General features: G+C 42.9%; 1 protein-coding gene across 2 annotated transcripts in view; it reads right to left on the minus strand.

Annotated features, from left to right (window-relative positions):
• Positions 1 to 21,758, minus strand: part of ppp1r13l (protein phosphatase 1, regulatory subunit 13 like) — a 77,827-nt gene that overhangs the window by 23,619 nt on the left and 32,450 nt on the right. For both annotated transcript variants that reach the window (XM_055895173.1, XM_055895174.1), the window contains exons 2-4: positions 14,182 to 14,244; positions 2,856 to 2,968; positions 1,919 to 2,669 (exon numbers count right to left, since the gene is read on the minus strand). In XM_055895173.1, the coding sequence (XP_055751148.1) occupies positions 1,919 to 2,669; positions 2,856 to 2,968; positions 14,182 to 14,215 (898 nt within the window). In that variant the 5' untranslated portion in view covers positions 14,216 to 14,244. The remainder of the gene's footprint in view (positions 1 to 1,918; positions 2,670 to 2,855; positions 2,969 to 14,181; positions 14,245 to 21,758) is intronic.

The raw sequence follows: 21,758 nt of genomic DNA on the forward strand, positions 1-21,758 counted from the left end.
AAAGCAGCCAACAAGTGCTCAGCATATGTGGGAACTCCTTCAAGACTGTTGGAAAAGCATTCCTTATGAAGCTGGTTGAGAGAATGCCAAGAGTGTGCAAAGTTGTCATCAAGGCAAAGGGTGGCTACTTTGAATAATTTTTGTTTAACACTTTTTTTGGTTACTACATGATTCCATATGTGGTATTTCATAGTGTTGATGTCTTCACTATTATTCTACAATGTAGAAAATAGTAAAAAATAAAGAAAAACCCTTGAATGAGTTAGTTGTGTCCAAACTTTTGACTGGTATTGTATATATAAATAAACACAGGAAAATCACATTTGACTGCACTGGCCCTTAAATATAGTACTACACGGTGCATTCAGAAAGTATTCAGACCCCTTGACTTTTTCCACATTGCTACGTTACAGCCTTATTCTAAAATAGATTAACATTTTTTCCCCCGCTCAAACACAATACCCCATAATGACAAAGCAATTAATATATATACTTTTAAATATCATATTTGCATAAGTATTCAGACCCTTTACTCAGTACTTTGTTGAAGCACCTTTGGCAGCGATTACAGCCGAGAGTCTTCTTGGGTATGATGCTACAAGCTTGGCACACCTGTATTTTGGGGAGTTTCTCCCATTCTTCTCTGCAGATCCTCTCAAGCTCTGTCAGGTTGGATGGGGAGCGTCGCTGCACAGCTATTTTCAGGTCTCTCCAGAGATGTTCGTCAGGTTCAAGTCCGGGCTCTGGCTGGGCCACTCAAGAACATTCAAAGACTTGTCCCGAAGCCATTCCTGCGTTGTCTTGGCTGTGTGCTTAGGGTCGTTGTCCTGTTGGAAGGTGAACCTTCGCCCCAGTCTGAGGTCCTGAGCGCTCTGGAGCAGGTTTTCATCAAGGATCTCTCTGTACTTTGCTCCGTTCATCTTTTCCTCGATCCTGACTAGTCTCCCAGTCCCTGCCGCTGAAAAACATCCCCACAGCATGATGCTGCGACCACCATGCTTCAAGTAGGGATGGTGCCAGGTTTCCTCCAGACGTGATGCTTGGCATTTAGGCCTAAAGAGTTCAATCTTGGTTTCATCAGACCAGAGAATCTTGTTTCTCATGGTCAGAGTCCTTTAGGTGCCTTTCGGAAAACTCCAAGTGGGCTGTCATGTGATATTACCTAGGTGTGGCTTCCGTCTGGCCACTCTACCATAAAGGCCTGATTGGTGGAGTTCTGCAGAGATGGTTGCCCTTCTGGAAGGTTCTTCTATCTCCACAGAGGAACTCTGGAGCTCTGTCGGAGTGACCATCGGGTTCTGGGTCACTTCCCTGACCAAGGTCCATCTCCCCTGATTGCTCAGTTTGGCCGGGCGGCCAGTTCTAGGAAGAGTCTTTCATTTCAGAATGATGGAGGCCACTGTGTTATTGGAGACCTTCAATGCTGCAGACATTTTTTGGTACCCTTCCCCAGATCTGTGCCTCAACACAATGCTGTCTCAGCATTCCTTCGACTTCATGGCTTGGTTTTTGCTCTGACATGCACTGTCAACTGTGGGACCTTATATAGACAGGTGTGTGTGCCTTCCCAAATCATGTCCAATCAATTGAATTTACCACAGGTGGACTCCAATCAAGTTGTAGAAACATCTCAATGATGATCAATGGAAACAGGATGCATCTGAGCTCAATTTCTAGTCCCATAACTAAAGGGTCTGAATAATTATGTAAATAACATATTTCTGTTGATTTTTTTTATACATTTGCAGAAAAAAAAAACTGTTTTCGCTTTGTCATTATGGGGTATTGTGTGTAGATTGATGAGGGAAAAAAATGTTTTTATAAATTTTAGAACAAGGCTGTAACGTAACAAAATGTGGAAAAAGTCAAGGGGTCTGAATACTTCCTGAATGCACTGTTGCTACAGTAGGCGACTCACCAGATTGGCTGAAAGGCACAAAGTTACGTGGCAGGGTACTGGGTGCTGCTGATTGGCTGAACTGGCAAGGGGAGTGGCTTCGGCCCAGTCGTGGGGATGTCCGACCCATCGTAGGAGAATCATACGGGGACAGCAGATTGGACAAGGAGTGTGAGGGTTGTACCCTCCCCCGATGTGATTGATCGTAGCCAGGAGCAAAGGAAAGAGGGGAGTGGTTTGAATCAATATAGCTGATTGATCCTCGCGGGCTGCGGTCGTAGGTCATTCGGCGAGACGGAGAAGGAGACGCACGACGCTGGGTACGAGGTGATTGGTTGGGAGGGGTCAGCTGACCATAGGAGTAGTTGGGGTCAGGACCTCCAGAATGATGGGACGGAGAGAGAGAGTATCTGTCTCGTTGCGCCTGGGAAGGGGACGAGGGCATCGTCTTAGGGCTGGAGACCATGGGATCCAGGTTGGAGAGGTTGGAGCTGGGGGAGTAGGGGAGGGTAGAGCTGGAGATGGGGGAGTAGGGGAGGGTAGAGCTGGAGATGGGGGAGTAGGGGAGGGTAGAGCTGGGGGAGTAGGAGAGAGAGCTGGGGGTGTAGGGGAGAGAGCTGGAGCTGGGGGAGTAGGGGAGAGAGCTGGAGCTGGGGGAGTAGGGGAGAGAGCTGGAGCTGGGGGAGTAGGGGAGAGAGCTGGTGCCTCCTGTCTGTCTCTCTGAGGTTGAGGGCTGGAGTTTGCCTCTGGGGATCACAGCATCAGAGGCAGTCTGTAGGGAGACGAGGAGGAGAAGGAGGAGAACATACACGGCACAGCATTGTTACTGAGCTCTGGGTCTGAATAGCTGAGGTGTGTGTGTGTGTGTGTGTGTGTGTGTGTGTGTGTGTGTGTGTGTGTGTGTGTGTGTGTGTGTGTGTGTGTGTGTGTGTGTGTGTGTGTGTGTGTGTGTGTGTACCTGAGAAACAGACTGGGTGGTGGGGGAGACCTTCTGTAACAGAGAGGTAAACTCTCTGGATAACTCATCAGCCTGGGCCAGAGACGCATTCAGGTCCTCGTCCATCGTCTGGACTGCATGGACACACACACACACACACACACACACACACACACACACACACACACACACACACACACACACACACACACACACACATACAAAAAAATAACATTAGGAGAAGCAACTACTGCATAAATATAGAGTAGGACAAACTTGATCTATTTTAAGTGTCTTCAGAATAGAAGACATGGAGCTGAGAACGTAACCTGGCCTGTTACAGAGCAAGTTCAGGTCAGGAAAAACTCTTGATCCTACTAGAGAGCTCACACAGCTGTTATGCTTTTTGTGTTATGTCTCTATGGGTGGTGTTAAAAGGATAGGTCAGGCTTTTATCTACTGACCCAGAGTCAGATGAAGCCCTTTATCTACTGACCCAGAGTCAGATGAAGCCCTTTATCTACTGACCCAGAGTCAGATGAGGCCCTTTATCTACTGACCCAGAGTCAGATGAGGTCCTTTATCTACTGACCCAGAGTCAGATTAAACCCTTTATCTACCGACCCAGAGTCAGATGAGGCCCTTTATCTACTGACCCAGAGTCAGATGAGGCCCTTTATCTACTGACCCAGAGTCAGATGAAGCCCTTTATCTACTGACCCAGAGTCAGATGAGGCCCTTTATCTACTGACCCAGAGTCAGATTAAACCCTTTATCTACTGACCCAGAGTCAGATGAAGCCCTTTATCTACTGACCCAGAGTCAGATTAAACCCTTTATCTACTGACCCAGAGTCAGATGAAGCCCTTTATCTACTGACCCAGAGTCAGATGAGGCCCTTTATCTACTGACCCAGAGTCAGATGAGGTCCTTTATCTACTGACCCAGAGTCAGATTAAACCCTTTATCTACCGACCCAGAGTCAGATGAGGCCCTTTATCTACTGACCCAGAGTCAGATGAGGCCCTTTATCTACTGACCCAGAGTCAGATGAGGTCCTTTATCTACTGATCCAGAGTCAGATGAGGCCCTTTATCTACTGAACCCAGAGTCAGATGAGGCCCTTTATCTACTGACCCAGAGTCAGATGAGGCCCTTTATCTGCTGACCCAGAGTCAGATGAGGTCCTTTATCTACTGACCCAGAGTCAGATGAGGTCCTTTATCTACTGACCCAGAGTCAGATGAGGCCCTTTATCTACTGACCCAGAGTCAGATGAGGTCCTTTATCTACTGACCCAGAGTCAGATGAGGCCCTTTATCTACTGACCCAGAGTCAGATGAGGCCCTTTATCTACTGAACCCAGAGTCAGATGAACTCATGGGTACCATTTATATATCTATGCATGTAGGTTGAAAAGAAGTTGCTAACTAGCGTTAGCGCAATGACTGGAAGTCTAAGGTAAGTGCTAGCATGTCATTGCACTAAGGCTAGTTAGCATTGGCTAGCCAATGCTATCAAAATCCCGAAGTATCCCTTTAAGATGTTGTACTCACATAGTGTGTTTCTGCCATAGCTAACAGAGTGGTTATGTACAGTGGATCTTCCTTTAAAAGTTTCGTCGTACTGAAGCACAGCTTGCGGACTGTTGCAGAATTCTATGGCACGTTATTTGTTATTTAATTGTCAGCCATTGTTGCCATTAACGCTAGTTAGTTCTAGTTTGACCACCAGAGGGCATCTTTGAGAAGTATTTGACTCTCATTAAATATTGGCTGTACTAGAGAATTTAAAACATTTTTTTTGTAAGAACATAGTATATGGGATAGATTTTAAGAAATTTAGCTTAATTAATTTGATTAATGTTATGGTGTTTCTCTTCCAAGAAAAACGAAATTCTCAGGGTTTCCGTTAGGAAAACATGTCTCTCTGTACAATGTGACCGGTCGGGAGTAGGCTACTAAGTGACTACGAGTGAAGAGCAAAATAATCCTAACATTTCCAAATAAAAATCTGATTGATTTATTAAAACCAGTCTCCATGCTATGTCATTCAGTGATATTTATTCCCACAGTAATTCGTTATGGATCCATTAATATATTTAAAAGTCCCTAAACTTCGGCAAGAGTCTATTGTCCTGCTGATAGTTGAAATAAAACATCTGGATTTTGAAAGAGTATTTTTATCATTATTTTATTAACGAAAGCATAAAGATGTTGATGATGAAATACTGTACTGTATATGCGTTATCCGACATTTTGCGGTTGCATAAGGTTTGTAATCAGAAATGTAAAACTTTAGAGTACTTAAACCATTGCAAGTTGGGGGGAATTTCTTTTCACACCTACAGTAGCCGAGCTATAATTAGACTATCCTTTTGTAAAGGTTGAAGAGTCTATTGTCCTGATAATAGCCCATCATGGAAACGTTGTTTGCACCCATAGGTTTTAGACCTGCAGTAGGTTATAACAATCCATGCCTTCTGGGAATGTTTAAAAGTCCAAAAGTTATAGAAGTTTGGCTGTCAGAAGTATAGATTTTTTAAATCAACCAATGGCAGACTTTAAATGCTTTATTATCCAAATGTTTAAAGTGCGTGTGGGCGACGGAGAGAAAGCATTCGACTGTTTTTAACATCAGGGCTTTCAGGAGGAACAGACAATTGCGTGTCAACTCATAAACCGCGTGCCATGAAATCGGTTCATCGAAAATCTCTTCCCAACTATTTTGCAATCTATACGGCACAGCTGTCAATTTTTTGGTCCTTAAATTAAACTGGTTTATATTTTTATTTATCACAATTTTCTTTAACAAATTTTAGTCTTTAATGCAGGGCCGACAGACAAGTTCCTTACTTTTTCCCCCATCCACTTGCCTCTTCCATTGTTGCGATAATGCTGCAGTGAGTTGGCTGTAATTTTGGGGAGATCAGACATTTCCATATATTTTTATTAACTGCATGTGTGACATAACTCCACCAGTTCTATTTATGATATAATTGACAAAGATTATACTTTTTAAAAAAACAACCTATTTTTCTCTTTTTATTTTTTTAAACTTTTTTCTCTCAAAACTATTGTTTTTTTTCTCACTGAGTATATTTGAGTTTAACCACAATATTTGTTGTATTATTTGTTCTGTCTTTTCTGGTGGATTAAACATTGAAACCAACTTTCTATGGCTTGTTTGTTTTTTTTAATCGATATTTTGGAGATTATTTCATTTTCAAATAACCGAAAGTGAGAGGTTGTAATCTGAGTAAAGGGAGAGGTTGTAATCTGAATAAAGGGAGAGGTTGTAATCTGAGTAAAGGGAGAGGTTGTAATCTGAATAAAGGGAGAGGTTGTAATCTGAGTAAAGGGAGAGGTTGTAATCTGAGTAAAGGGAGAGGTTGTAATCTGAATAAAGGGAGAGGTTGTAATCTGAGTAAAGGGAGAGGTTGTAATCTGAATAAAGGGAGAGGTTGTAATCTGAGTAAAGGGAGAGGTTGTAATCTGAGTAAAGGGAGAGGTTGTAATCTGAGTAAAGTGAGAGGTTGTAATCTGAGTAAAGGGAGAGGTTGTAATCTGAATAAAGGGAGAGGTTGTAATCTGAATAAAGGGAGAGGTTGTAATCTGAGTCAAGGGAGAGGTTGTAATCTGAATAAAGGGAGAGGTTGTAATCTGAGTAAAGGGAGAGGTTGTAATCTGAGTAAAGGGAGAGGTTGTAATCTGAATAAAGGGAGAGGTTGTAATCTGAGTAAAGGGAGAGGTTGTAATCTGAATAAAGGGAGAGGTTGTAATCTGAGTAAAGGGAGAGGTTGTAATCTGAATAAAGGGAGAGGTTGTAATCTGAATAAAGGGAGAGGTTGTAATCTGAATAAAGGGAGAGATTGTAATCTGAGTAAAGGGAGAGGTTGTAATCTGAGTAAAGGGAGAGGTTGTAATCTGAATAAAGGGAAAGAGGCCATTCTTGAACATGCGGTGAGACATTCTTACTAATCTGCTAGAGAACCAGTTTGGATTTAAGTATAACTTTTGTATGACTGAAGCCTTTAGTGAGAGGTCTAATGCTTTAATATTTAATCATTTCTGCCCTTCGAATTTATATTCATTATATAAATAGGCCCTTTTAAGTTTGTCTGGCTTCCCGTTTCAAATAAAACGTTATATTTTTTGCTCATATAATTTAAAACAGGTTGCTAGGTCTAGGCAAGACCATAAGCAAATAGGTAAACTGGGATATGACTAAATAGTTAAATCATGGTAAACTGGGATATGACTAAAGATTTAAATCATGGTAAATTGGGATATGACTAAAGAGCTAATCAGGGTAAACTGGGATATGACTAAAGAGTTAATCAGGGTAAACTGGGATATGACTAAAGAGTTAATCAGGGTAAACTGGGATATGACTAAAGAGTTAATCAGGGTAAACTGGGATATGACTAAAGAGTTAATCAGGGTAAACTGGGATATGACTAAAGGTTTAATCAGGGTAAACTGGGATATGACTAAAGAGTTAATCAGGGTAAACTGGGATATGACTAAAGAGTTATTCAGGGTGATTTTTCAACAAATAGTCAAATAGTTTCCTTTCCATGGTAGCTAGATCTTATCTATTTTTACAAACTTTCTATTCAAATGTATTGGAGTGAGATCATTTCTTTCTTTCAGGATATGTATACCGGGTATATCCACATCCTGGCGTCATACCATTTTATTGGTAAACTACACAGTAATGCAAAAGTTATATTTTTTTGTGATCCAATAAGTAATATAGTAGGTAAAAAAAAAAGAAAAAAAGCTTGAAACACGCATCTGATTATTCATTATGAAAAGGATTTATTCCTGGTCTGTGAGAATATCTAAGGTGATTTTATATCATTATAATGCAGGGTTAATAATAATAATAATAATAATAATCGTTGGATAACAGATCAGCTCTCGGAACTCATTAAGAGGCGGCTTCTATCTTCAATATGCTTTAAATTTTTTAAATCAACCAATGGCAGCCTTTAAATGCAGAAGTATCAACCAATGGCAGCCTTTAAATGCAGAAGTATCAACCAATGGCAGCCTTTAAATGCAGAAGTATCAACCAATGGCAGCCTTTAAATGCAGAAGTATCAACCAATGGCAGCCTTTAAATGCTTTATTATCCAAATGTTTAAAGTGCGTGTGGGCGACGGAGAGAATGCATTCGACTGTTTTTAACATCAGGGCTTTCAGGAGGAACAGAAAATTCCGTGTCAATTCATAAACCGCGTGCCATAGAATCGGTTCATCGAAAATCTCTTCCCATCTTGCAATGTGTATGGCACAGCTGTCCATTTTACGCAGATATTCAATTTGTGCCACAGATTAGACTACCGATAGATCCCCCTTGTGGTAGTGCAGTGCAATGACAGAATGCCACCATCTACCACTAAGGGTCGCGGCATAAACTCAAAACCTTTAAAAGGAAGAACCACTGTATGTCTCTACGGGTGTTGTTAAGGGTGATCTGGTACTCACACATGTTACTGCCATATACTGTAGTAGCAAGAAACACAGTCATGCATCTCGATGACTGGGGTTAACCTCTTAAAACGTAAAATGGCAAACTGTAGATTTCCGCCTAAATAGACATACCCATCAGTAACTGCTATTCATGTGTAATTACATGATTCCGACATGCAAAAACTTGGTATATTTGGAAAGAAGTCATCTGGGAGATTATGAGGAAATGATCAGAAGATAGATAGGAGTTGCATAGTTCAGAAAACACAAGATCAAACACTTTTTGTTGTTGTTGAGTGAAGTGAGTTAATTATTGATGCCCAGAACTGGAAACACATCAGACGGCTCCCACAACATGTGATCAATATCAGAAAAGAATGGGATTGATAGACCTTACAACTAGAAATGGGAAGATATTATAGTAAGTAGTGTCAGATGTGGTCAAAGTGTTCCTAAACCTCTCCAAAGTGGCATATGTCTGTAAATGAGAATTCCAGTGCTATAACATATCTGCAATCCCTAAATGCTATTGGTTAGTATAAAATCACCCTTTCTACCATATCAACCTGACTCAAACATTGTGGTGTTGTTATGGGGAATCCAGGGTACATTCAAGTGTCCTTTCAACCTCTCCAAAGTGTCCGAATGTGGTAATTGCACTGTGTTTGCCCACTGGATCTGCTCTAAAAAGTATTGTTCACTATAAAAACTATACTTCTACAACACCAACAGCTCTCAAACATTGTAGTGGTGTCGGGGGACATACAGGGGATATCCAAGTGTGCCTGAACGTTTAGCCTAGGCATATCCAATGGTCCCACGTACAAATTAACTGTTAACAAAAACAAATGTAAAAGCAACAGATATACAGTACCAGTCAAAAGTTTGGACACACTCATTTAAGGGTTTTTCTTTATTTTTACATTGTAGAATAATAGTGAAGACATCAAAACTATGAAATAACACATATGGAATCATGTAGTAACCAATCAATCATGTAGTAACCAACCACTCTTTGCCTTGATGACAGCTTTGCATACTCTTGGCATTCTCTCAACCAGCTTCATAAGGAATGCTTTTGCCACCGTCTTGAGGGAGTTCCCACATATGCTGAGCACCTGTTGCCTGGTTTTCCTTCACTCTGTGGTCCAACTCATCCCAAACCATCTCCAATAGGTTGAGGTCGGGTGATTGTCGAGGCCAGGTCATCTGATGCAGCACTCCATCACTCTCATTTTTTGGTCAAATAGCCCTTACACAGCCTGGAGGTGTGCTGGGTCATTGTACTGTTGAAAAACAAATTATAGTGGGACTAAGCGCAAACCGGATGGGATGGCGTATCGCTGCTGAATGCTGTGGTAGCCATGCTGGTTAAGTGTGCCTTGAATTCTAAATATATCACTGACAGTGTCACCAGCAAAGCACCCCCACACCTCCTCCTCCATGCTTCACGGTGCGAACCACACATGCGGAGATCATCCGTTCACCTACTCTGCATCACACAAAGAAACGGCGGTTGGAACCAAAAATCTGAAATTTGGACTCATCAAACCAAAGGACAGAGTTCCACCGGTCTAATGTCCATTGCTCGTGTTTCTTGGCCCAAGCAAATCTCTTCATCTTATTGGTGTCCTTCAGTAGGGGTTTCTTTGCAGCAATTCAACCATGAAGGCCTGATTCACACAGTCTCCTCTGAACAGTTCATGTTGAGATGTGTCTGAACTCTGTGAAGCATTTATTTGGGCTGCAATCTGAGGCTGGTAACTCTAATGAACTTATCCTCTTCAGCAGAGGTAACTCTGGGTCTTCCTTTCCTGTGGTGGTCCTCATGAGAGCCAGTTTCATCATAGCGCTTGATGGTTTTTGCGACTGCACTTGAAGAAATGTTCAAAGTTCTTGACATTTTCCACATTGACTGACCTTCATGTGTTAAAGTAATGATGGACTGTCGTTTCTCTTTGCTTATTTATGCTGTTCTTGCCGTAATATGGACTTGGTCTTTTACCAAATATGTCTATCTTCTGTATACCAACCCTACTTTGTCACAACACAACTGGCACACCTGTTAATTGAAATGCATTCCAGGTGACTACCTCATGAAGCTGGTTGAGAGAATGCCAATAGTGTGCAAAGCTGTCATCAAGCCAAAGGGTGGCTACTTTGAAGAATCTTAAATATAACATATATTTTGATTTGTTTAACACCCGTTTTGGTTACTACATGATTCCATATGTGTTCTTTCATAAGTTGTACTGTACATAAAAAAAAATATATAAAATGTCTTATCAAACAGAAACTTGGTTAGACCCCGTGTCCTTCAATAAAAAAGGTACAACAATAGAAATAAGCGGAACTATTTACAAAATGGCGTCCGTGTTTGCTTTCCTTCCCAGGTATAGATGATTAGATATCACTTTCACCATAGCTTGTGCATGTCGTGATAGTCTTTGAAGCAAGTCTCTCTCTGACCGGGAAACAAAAAGAGAACTGGCATTTCGGACAGAACGTCTGGCATTTCCCACTTCTTTTCCACCTGTGTTTTTTTTTGCAATACTTGCAGTTCTTCCTTTTGTCTTTTGGCATGTGTTTTGGATAGTGGCGCTCACCTCGAGTGGAGGGGGGGGGGTCTTGGGATGGTTGTGAGGTTGCTTTGGGGCCCCAATTCAGCCATTTCCAACACCAGCTGCTCTGGGAGAGAGGGGTTTGTCCTTTTGCTTTGACCATCTGCTTGTGGAGAATGCTACAGTAAATGTTTTCCATGTCCACAAAGTGGTACCACTTCCTGGTCTTGCGGAGGACCTGGTAGTAGCCTATCAGAGCAGATCGGTCGACCCCCCCCCCCTCCCCCCCCTATGCTGGCATTGTAGTCTTTCACTGAAACAGGAAGGGGGACATTCTTCCTCACTCATGCCCCATTGTCATTTTTCACCTTCCTTGAGACATGGTTGTTAATGAATGCCTCATGCGGTGTGGTGACCATGGTTACTTCCCTAGTGTCCTTCCATTTCACTAAAAACAGCTTGTTAGTCCTGATCCAACGTCCCCCTCTCCGCTGTCTTCGTCATGTCTTGTTAGTCCCGATCCAACATATGGTCCCCCTCTCCGCTGTCTTTGTCATGTCTTGTTAGTCCTGATCCAACGTATGGTCCCCTTCTCCGCTGTCTTTGTCATGTCTTGTTAGTCCTGATCCAACGTCCCCCTCTCCGCTGTCTTCGTCATGTCTTGTTAGTCCCGATCCAACATATGGTCCCCCTCTCCGCTGTCTTCGTCATGTCTTGTTAGTCCCGATCCAACGTATGGTCCCCTTCTCCGCTGTCTTCGTCATGTCTTGTTAGTCCTGATCCAACGTCCCCCTCTCCGCTGTCTTTGTCATGTCTTGTTAGTCCTGATCCAACGTCCCCCTCTCCGCTGTCTTTGTCATGTCTTGTTAGTCCTGATCCAACGTATGGTCCCCTTCTCCGCTGTCTTCGTCATGTCTTGTTAGTCCTGATCCAACGTCCCCCTCTCCGCTGTCTTTGTCATGTCTTGTTAGTCCTGATCCAACGTCCCCCTCTCCGCTGTCTTTGTCATGTCTTGTTAGTCCTGATCCAACGTCCCCCTCTCCGCTGTCTTTGTCATGTCTTGTTAGTCCTGATCCAACGTCCCCCTCTCCGCTGTCTTTGTCATGTCTTGTTAGTCCTGATCCAACGTCCTCCTCTCCGCTGTCTTTGTCATGTCTTGTTAGTCCTGATCCAACGTCCCCCTCTCCGCTGTCTTTGTCATGTCTTGTTAGTCCTGATCCAACGTATGGTCCCCTTCTCCGCTGTCTTCGTCATGTCTTGTTAGTCCTGATCCAACGTCCCCCTCTCCGCTGTCTTTGTCATGTTTTGGGGAAACCGATTCTGTTAGGACGAATGGTGCCCCAAGCCCTTATTTTATTTTTCAAGAGGTCTATGAAAGGTGGATGTAGAGCCATCAGACGGAGTGATTGACATCGCAGTGGGGGGGTGAAGACCTTGACCGGTGGGGGCGCTTGCTGGGGAGGGGTGAAGGCCTTGACCGGCGGGGGCGCTTGCTGAGGAGGGGTGAAGACCTTGACCGGTGGGGGCGCTTGCTGAGGAGGGGTGAAGACCTTGACCGGTGGGGGCGCTAGCTGAGGAGGGATGAAGACCCTGACCTGGTGGGGGCGCTTGCTGAGGAGGGGTGAAGGCCTTGACCGGTGGGGGCGCTTGCTGGGGAGGGGTGAAGGCCTTGACCGGCGGGGGCGCTTGCTGAGGAGGGGTGAAGACCTTGACCGGTGGGGGGCGCTAGCTGGGGAGGGGTGGCTCCCGAACAGCATCCTCCTGTGGTGAATAAAATAAAGAGATATACTGTTGTAAAGACATATATAATTACAGTTGACTACATTTACTAAACGACATTACTGTAAAGTAAAAACACCAAGGCTTAACTTTGTCTATAAAGTGACTCACATAGAAGGTGTGAAGCACACACACACGCACACACGCACACACGCACACACAGACACACACACACACACACACACACACACACACACACACACACACACACACACACACACACACATGCAAACAGTTACACTTTGGAAACAAAGGCAGAGGTGAGAACCACAAATAAAACAATGGCCATGAGAGATGAGTGTCCCCTCCAATGGCCATGAGAGTTTAGTGTCCCCTCCAATGGCCATGAGAGTTTAGTGTCCCCTCCAATGGCCATGAGAGTTTAGTGTCCCCTCCAACGGCCATGAGAGATGAGTGGCCTCTCCAATGGCCATGAGAGTTTAGTGGCCCCTCCAACGGCCATGAGAGTTTAGTGGCCCCTCCAACGGCCATGAGAGTTTAGTGGCCCCTCCAATGGCCATGAGAGTTTAGTGGCCCCTCCAATGGCCATGAGAGTTTAGTGGCCCCTCCAAAGTTACAAGGATAAAACTTAGAACAGAAAACAGTGAACTAATATGAAACATTAACAATAACTACTTTGGAATGATATAACATTGAAATCACTTGTTACATAGGGCCTATGTAAACTAAATCCAAAGCACAAAAAGCAGACAATTTATAATAAACTAAATACATATTGTAAATTAACTATATAAAGCCATGAAAATAATTTACTTACAGATCTGAAAGTGGATCCAAATCCTTCTAGAACGCAATCTTCATCGGCCGAGTAGAAATCCTCTTTTTTAGGCTCCTGTTCGTTATTCTTAGTAGATATTCGTAGTTTTTTCTACCCCCCTTTGAGAAGCCACCTTTTATAATAAAGCGATGAAATCTGGATGAAATCTGTTGACAATGTAATGTAGCGTGCTCTGTGTGTCTCGTCTCTTGAGTCAGGTAGAAATAGTTCGCATTACGCATTAAAATGTTCTAGGCCTTGCTTTGTCCCACCCAGGTCAACTGCATATCCCTGGAAAGCTTATCTCATTGGCTACAAGACTATCAAGGTGCCCTAGTAGCCAATCCCCTGCGTAATGGATGCCTACAGCGCGTAAGCAGGCAACGTCATATTCTTTATGCGCAAAGATATAGTCACTCTGTGGACATCAGATAACAAGGCAATAGGCTAGATGTGTTCCTACCAACCCCCCCGGGACGTAGGTACAGTAGCAGCCATCTTGGAATTAGGTCATCAGCTCGGCCTGCCCTTATATATTTGTATGCCCATATATGGTAGTAAGTCACACCAATGATTGTGAAAGCCCTCTGATCAATAGCCAAGATACTCAGCTTCCCGCAGACAACCTGCTCTTGCAGATAGGGGCTACCGTTCTCATAGCAGACTGAATGGAATAGATTATAATCATACGGGTCCCCAAATATGGGGATTTACACTTAAGAGGTTAAGACAGGAGTTGTAATACTCACACATGCTGCTAGAATATCTGTTCTGGGAACTCATGGCTGCGGAGTGGTGGTGGACTCCACTTCCTGGATTAACAAACACATGAAAACAACAATAAACAAAACAAAAACACATGACAACAAGCAGGATGAGAGAGATAAGGATGCCACACCAACTGACATTTATTCCTGATTATTATTTGACCCTGCTGGTCATTTATGAACATTTTGAACATCTTGGCCATGTTCTGTTATAATCTCCACCCGGCACAGCCAGAAGAGGACTGGCCACCCCTCATAGCCTGGTTCCTCTCTAGGTTTCTTCCTAGGTTTGGGCCTTTCGAGGGAGTTTTTCCAAGCCACCGTGCTTCTACACCTGCATTGCTTGCTGTTTGGGGTTTTAGGCTGGGTTTCTGTACAGCACTTTGAGATATTAGCTGATGTACGAAGGGCTATATAAAATAAACTTGATTTGATAACTACACTCACACACCGATACCCTTCATACTAGTCTGCTAAAAGGCAGTGCTCGACTTCAGGGGGTGCGCAGGGGGTAAACTGTACTACTTGACTGAAAAAAAGGAGAGCAAAAAGTCCACCCCTCGTTAGGTTAAACATTTGAAGGGTAAAAAAAAAAATGGATCCCGATTATATTAAGCGATCTACAAGTACGCTTTCCTCCGCGAGCCTTTATGCTACAAACACATCAGAAAGATGCAACATCCATCGTCATGGGGATATTTGGTTCGTCTCTCTGACATTCAGAGGCTGTTACCATCGCCATGTGGGATATTTGGTTCGTCTCTCTGACATTCAGAGGCTGTTACGATCGTCATGTGGGATATTTGGTTCGTCTCTCTGACATTCAGAGGCTGTTACGATCGTCATGAGGATATTTGGTTCGTCTCTCTGACATTCAGAGGCTGAGTTACGATCTTCTAAATTTGAGGAGGAAAAAAAGCGGCTATGGAACTTGAACACGAGACAGCACACGGAGCTCAGCGGGTCAGAACTTTATTCTGGGTCAGGCAACCACCATCTCAATTAGTTTATGTGACCAACATGAATTTATTGACATTTGTTAGAGAAATATATTTTCCATATTTATTATATGAAATTATAATAAACCCAAAAAGATGTCATGAGTCATGTACTAGCTTCAAACTACAAAAATATCCCTGAATCAAAACAGCTTTTGATATACTGTATACACTAACCCTATAGCTATCATTAGCTAACCCTAACCCTATAGCTACTCTTAACTAACCCTAACCCTATAGCTACTGTTAACTAACCCTAACCCTATAGCTACTGTTAGCTAACCCTATAGCTACTGTTAGCTAACCCTATAGCTACTGTTAACTAACCCTATAGCTACTGTTAACTAACCCTATAGCTACTGTTAACTAACCCTATAGCTACTGTTAACTAACCCTAACCCTATAGCTACTGTTAGCTAACCCTATAGCTACTGTTAGCTAACCCTAACCCTATAGCTACTGTTAACTATCCCTAACCCTATAGCTACTGTTAACTAACCCTATAGCTACTGTTAACTAACCCTAACCCTATAGCTACTGTTAACTAACCCTAACCCTATAGCTACTGTGAGGTAACCCTATAGCTACGGTGAGGTAACCCTATAGCTACGGTGAGGTAACCCTATAGCTACTGTGAGGTAACCCTATAGCTACTGTTAGCTAACCCTATAGCTACTGTTAGCTAACCCTAACCCTATAGCTACTGTTAACTATCCCTAACCCTATAGCTACTGTTAACTAACCCTATAGCTACTGTTAACTAACCCCATAGCTACTGTTAACTAACCCTAACCCTTTAGCTACTGTTAACTAACCCGAACCCTATAGCTACTGTGAGGTAACCCTATAGCTACTGTGAGGTAACCCTATAGCTACTGTGAGGTAACCCTATAGCTACTGTGAGGTAACCCTATAGCTACGGTGAGGTAACCCTATAGCTACGGTGAGGTAACCCTATAGCTACTGTGAGGTAACCCTATAGCTACTGTGAGGTAACCCTATAGCTACTGTTAACTAACCCGAACCCTATAGCTACTGTTAACTATCCCTAACCCTATAGCTACTGTTAACTAACCCTATAGCTACTGTTAACTAACCCCATAGCTACTGTTAACTAACCCTAACCCTTTAGCTACTGTTAACTAACCCGAACCCTATAGCTACTGTGAGGTAACCCTATAGCTACTGTGAGGTAACCCTATAGCTACTGTGAGGTAACCCTATAGCTACTGTGAGGTAACCCTATAGCTACTGTGAGGTAACCCTATAGCTACGGTGAGGTAACCCTATAGCTACGGTGAGGTAACCCTATAGCTACGGTGAGGTAACCCTATAGCTAGGGTGAGGTAACCCCATAGCTACTGTTAACTAACCCTAACCCTTTAGCTACTGTTAACTAACCCTAACCCTATAGCTACTGTTAGCTAACCCTATAGCTACTGTTAACTACCCCTATAGCTACTGTTAACTAACCCTAACCCTATAGCTACTGTTAGCTAACCCTAACCCTACAGCTACTGTTAGCTAACCCTAACCCTATAGCTACTGTTAGCTAACCCTAACCCTACAGCTACTGTTAACTAACCCTAACCCTACAGCTACTGTTAACTAACCCTAACCCTACAGCTACTGTTAGCTAACCCTAACCCTATAGCTATTGTTAGCTAACCCTAACCCTACAGCTACTGTTAGCTAACCCTATAGCTACTGTTAGCTAACCCTATAGCTACTGTTAGCTAACCCTATAGCTATTGTTAGCTAACCCTATAGCTAATGTTAGCTAACCCTATAGCTACTGTTAACTAACCCTATAGCTACTGTTAACAAACCCTATAGCTACTGTTAACAAACCCTATAGCTACTGTTAACTAACCCTATAGCTACTGTTAACTAACCCTAACCCTATAGCTACTGTGAGGTAACCCTATAGCTACTGTGAGGTAACCCTATAGCTACTATTAACTAACCCTATAGCTACTGTTAACTAACCCTAACCCTATAGCTACTGTTAACTAACCCTATAGCTACTGTTAACTAACCCTATAGCTACTGTTAACTAACCCTAACCCTATAGCTACTGTTAGCTAACCCTATTGCTACTGTTAGCTAACCCTAACCCTATAGCTACTGTTAACTAACCCTAACCCTATAGCTACTGTTAACTAACCCTATAGCTACTGTTAACTAACCCTATAGCTACAGTTAACTAACCCTATAGCTACAGTTAACTAACCCTATAGCTACAGTTAACTAACCCTAACCCTATAGCTACTGTGAGGTAACCCTAACCATATAGCTACTGTGAGGTAACCCTATAGCTACTGTTAACTAACCCTAACCCTATAGCTACTGTTAACTAACCCTAACCCTTTAGCTACTGTTAACTAACCCTAACCCTATAGCTACTGTTAACTAACCCTATAGCTACTGTTAGCTAACCCTAACCCTATAGCTACGGTTAACTAACCCTATAGCTACTGTTAACTAACCCTAACCCTATAGCTACTGTGAGGTAACCCTATAGCTAATGTGAGGTAACCCTATAGCTACTATTAACTAACCCTATAGCTACTGTTAACTAACCCTAACCCTTTAGCTACTGTTAACTAACCCTAACCCTACAGCTACTCTTAGCTAACCCTAACCCTATAGCTACTGTTAACTAACCCTAACCCTATAGCTACTGTTAGCTAACCCTAACCCTACAGCTACTGTTAGCTAACCCTATAGCTACTGTTAGCTAACCCTATAGCTACTGTTAGCTAACCCTATAGCTACTGTTAACTAACCCTATAGCTACTGTTAACTAACCCTATAGCTACTGTTAACTAACCCTATAGCTACTGTTAACTAACCCTATAGCTACTGTTAACTAACCCTATAGCTACTGGTAACTAACCCTAACCCTATAGCTACTGTGAGGTAACCCTATAGCTACTATTAACTAACCCTATAGCTACTGTTAACTAACCCTAACCCTATAGCTACTGTTAACTAACCCTATAGCTACTGTTAACTAACCCTAACCCTATAGCTACTGTGAGGTAACCCTATTGCTACTGTTAGCTAACCCTAACCCTATAGCTACTGTTAACTAACCCTATAGCTACTGTTAACTAACCCTATAGCTACTGTTAGCTAACCCTATAGCTACTGTTAGCTAACCCTATAGCTACTGTTAGCTAACCCTATAGCTACTGTTAGCTAACCCTATAGCTACTGTTAGCTAACCCTATAGCTACTGTTAGCTAACCCTATAGCTACTGTTAGCTAACCCTATAGCTACTGTTAGCTAACCCTATAACTACTGTTAGCTAACCCTATAGCTACTGTTAGCTAACCCTATAGCTACTGTTAGCTAACCCTATAGCTACTGTTAGCTAACCCTATAGCTACTGTTAGCTAACCCTATAGCTACTGTTAGCTAACCCTATAGCTACTGTTAACTAACCCTATAGCTACTGTTAACTAACCCTATAGCTACTGTTAGCTAACCCTAACCCTATAGCTACTGTTAGCTAACCCTAACCCTATAGCTACTGTTAGCTAACCCTAACCCTATAGCTACTGTTAGCTAACCCTAACCCTATAGCTACTGTTAGCTAACCCTAACCCTATAGCTACTGTTAGCTAACCCTAACCCTATAGCTGCTGTTAACTAACCCTAACCCTATAGCTACTGTTAACTAACCCTATAGCTACTGTTAGCTAACCCTATAGCTACTGTTAGCTAACCCTATAGCTACTGTTAGCTAACCCTATAGCTACTGTTAGCTAACACTATAGCTACAGTTCGTCGGTCCGTGGCCCCCGGATAGGGTTAGGGTTAGTTAACCCTTTAGCTACAGTTCGTCGGTCCGTGGCCCCCGGATAGGGTTAGGGTTAGTTAACCCTTTAGCTACTGTTCGTCGGTCCGTGGCCCCCGGATAGGGTTAGGGTTAGTTAACCCTTTAGCTACTGTTCGTCGGTCCGGTATGCCCCCGTACCCCCCATGAACACCCCTTGACTTTTACAACATTTTGTTGTATTACAGCCTGAATTAAAAATGGATTACATTGAGATTGTGTCACTGGCCTACACACACACACACACACACACACACACACACACACACACACACACACACACACACACACACACACACACACACACACACACACACACACACACACACACACACACACACACACACAGTGGATTTTATATATATCTTTTACAAATATATATTCAATTAAAATACTGAAATGTCTTGAGTCAATAAGTATTCAACCCCTTTGTTATGGAAAGGAGCCTAAATAAGTTCAGGAGTGAAAATGTGCTTAACACGTCACATAATAAGTTGCATGGACTCACTCTGTGTGTAATAATAGTGTTTAACATGATTTTTTTAATGACTACCTCATCTCTGTATCCCACACCTACAATTATCTGTAAAGTCCCTCAGTTGAGCAATGAATTTCAAACACAGATTCAACCACAAAGACCAGGGAGGCTTTCCAATGCCTCGCAAATTAACAATAAATTCTAAAGCAGATATTGAATATCCCTTTGGGTGAAGTTATTCATTACGGTGTATCAATACACCCAGTCACTGTGATGTCTTCTTCACCTCAAACAGCAAGTAAACAAATGTCTGTTTTTAGAAACCATTGAGAATGACAATAGGTCCTCATTGTATTTGGAAAAAAATTCCAGCTCTCTTTCGATAACCACTTGAAAGGGAAAAATGTAATGCTCTGATCCAGTGAATCATTACATAAATATCACATTTACATAAGTATTCAGACTCTTTACTCAGTAGTTTGTTGAAGCACCTTTGGCAGCGATTACAGCCTTGAGTCTTCTTTGGCTATGGCGCTACAAGCTCGGCACACCTGTATTTGGGGAGTTTCTCCCATTCTTCTCTGCAGATCCTCTCAAGCTCTGTCAGGTTGGATGGGGAACGTTGCTGTACAGATAGAGGTGAAGGTGGAACGTCCTCCGAAACACGAACCTGCCAAGCCGTACTGCTCCTTGACACACTGCTCACTTAACCCGGAAGCCAACCGCACCAATGTGTTGGAGGAAACACCATACAGTTGGGTGACCGAAGCAAGCGGCAAAAAATACACGTTTTAAGATTGGTTGAAAGAAAAGATGACTCTCGGTGGGGTTAAGGGACAGCCATTTTCAACAACCTGGGGTCAGGGACAGCCATTTTCAACTGACACTGGGAGACAAATTAATCTTTTGGCCAAACAATAACTGAAAACACAAGGCCAAATATGACGTGCCTAGTTAAATAGAGGTTAAAAAAACTCTATATATAAAAAATATAAAAAACAATACACTGAATTTGCTTACCAAGACGATTGTTCCTGAGTTACAGTTTTGACTTGAAAATCTATGCTGTCTAGGTCCAAAAAGGCTTCTTAACCGCAAAGCTGTTCATCAAGGCAAAGGGTGACTGCTTTGAAGAATCTTCAATATATTTTGATTTGTTTAACATTTTTTTGGTTACTACATGATTCCATATGTGTTATTTCATAGTTTTCATGTCTTCACTGTTATTCTACAATGTAGAAAATAGTCAAAATAAAGAAAAATCCTTGAATAAGTAGGTTTGTCCACACTACTGACTGGTACTATATGTATTGTGCTTTAGAGGAGTTGGTAACAGTTAACATCTGAGCCATCTGAACCGGGCTCGGAGCGAGGGAGGGAGAGGGAGAGAAAAGGAGAGAGGGAGGGAGGGAGAGAGAGAAAGGAAAGAAGAGAGAGAGAGAGAGAGAGAGAGAGAGAGAGAGAGAGAGAGAGAGAGAGAAAGGAGAGAGGGAGGGAGAGAGGAGGAGGGAGGAGAGGGAGAGAAAAGGAGAGAGGGGGGAGGGAGAGAGAGAGGAAGGGGAGAGAGAGAGGGGAGAGAGAGAGAGAGGAAAGGGAGAGAGAGAGAGAGAGAGAGAGGAGAGAGAGAGAGAGAGAGAGAGAGAGAGAGAGAGAGAGAGGGAGGGAGAGGGAGGGAGAGAGAGAGAGAGGAAGGAGAGAGAACGGAGGGAGAGATGAAAAGAGGGGGGAGAGAGAGAGGAAAGGAGAGAGGGAGAGAGAGAGGAAAGAAGAGAGGGAGAGAGAAAAGGAGAGAGGGAGGGAGCGAGAGAGAGAGAGAGGAAAAGAGGGAGGGAGAGAGAAAAGGAGAGAGGGAGAGAGAAAAGGAGAGAGGGAGAGAGAAAAGTAGAGAGGGAGAGAGAAAAGGAGAGAGGGAGAGAGAAAAGGAGAGAGGGAGAGAGAAAAGGAGAGAGGGAGAGAGAAAAGGAGAGAGGGAGAGAGAAAAGGAGAGAGGGAGGGAAAAAAGGAGAGAGGGAGAGAGAAAAGGAGAGAGGGAGAGAGAAAAGGAGAGAGGGAGGGAAAAACCACTCGTTGGTGTTTCTGAATTGATATGTGCTCAAAGACATCTTAGAATATGTTCAGGACTTGCTGTGATGTTATAACGCTTTACATTGTTTAAAATTCTAATTTCGGCTGTCTAGAAAAGCATATTCATGAAGCTTCTCTCTACCTCTCTCCCTCCTCCCGTCCCTCCCCTCCAGC

Source organism: Salvelinus fontinalis, chromosome 33 (assembly GCF_029448725.1).
Source record: "Salvelinus fontinalis isolate EN_2023a chromosome 33, ASM2944872v1, whole genome shotgun sequence".
Taxonomy (NCBI): Eukaryota; Metazoa; Chordata; class Actinopteri; order Salmoniformes; family Salmonidae; genus Salvelinus; species Salvelinus fontinalis.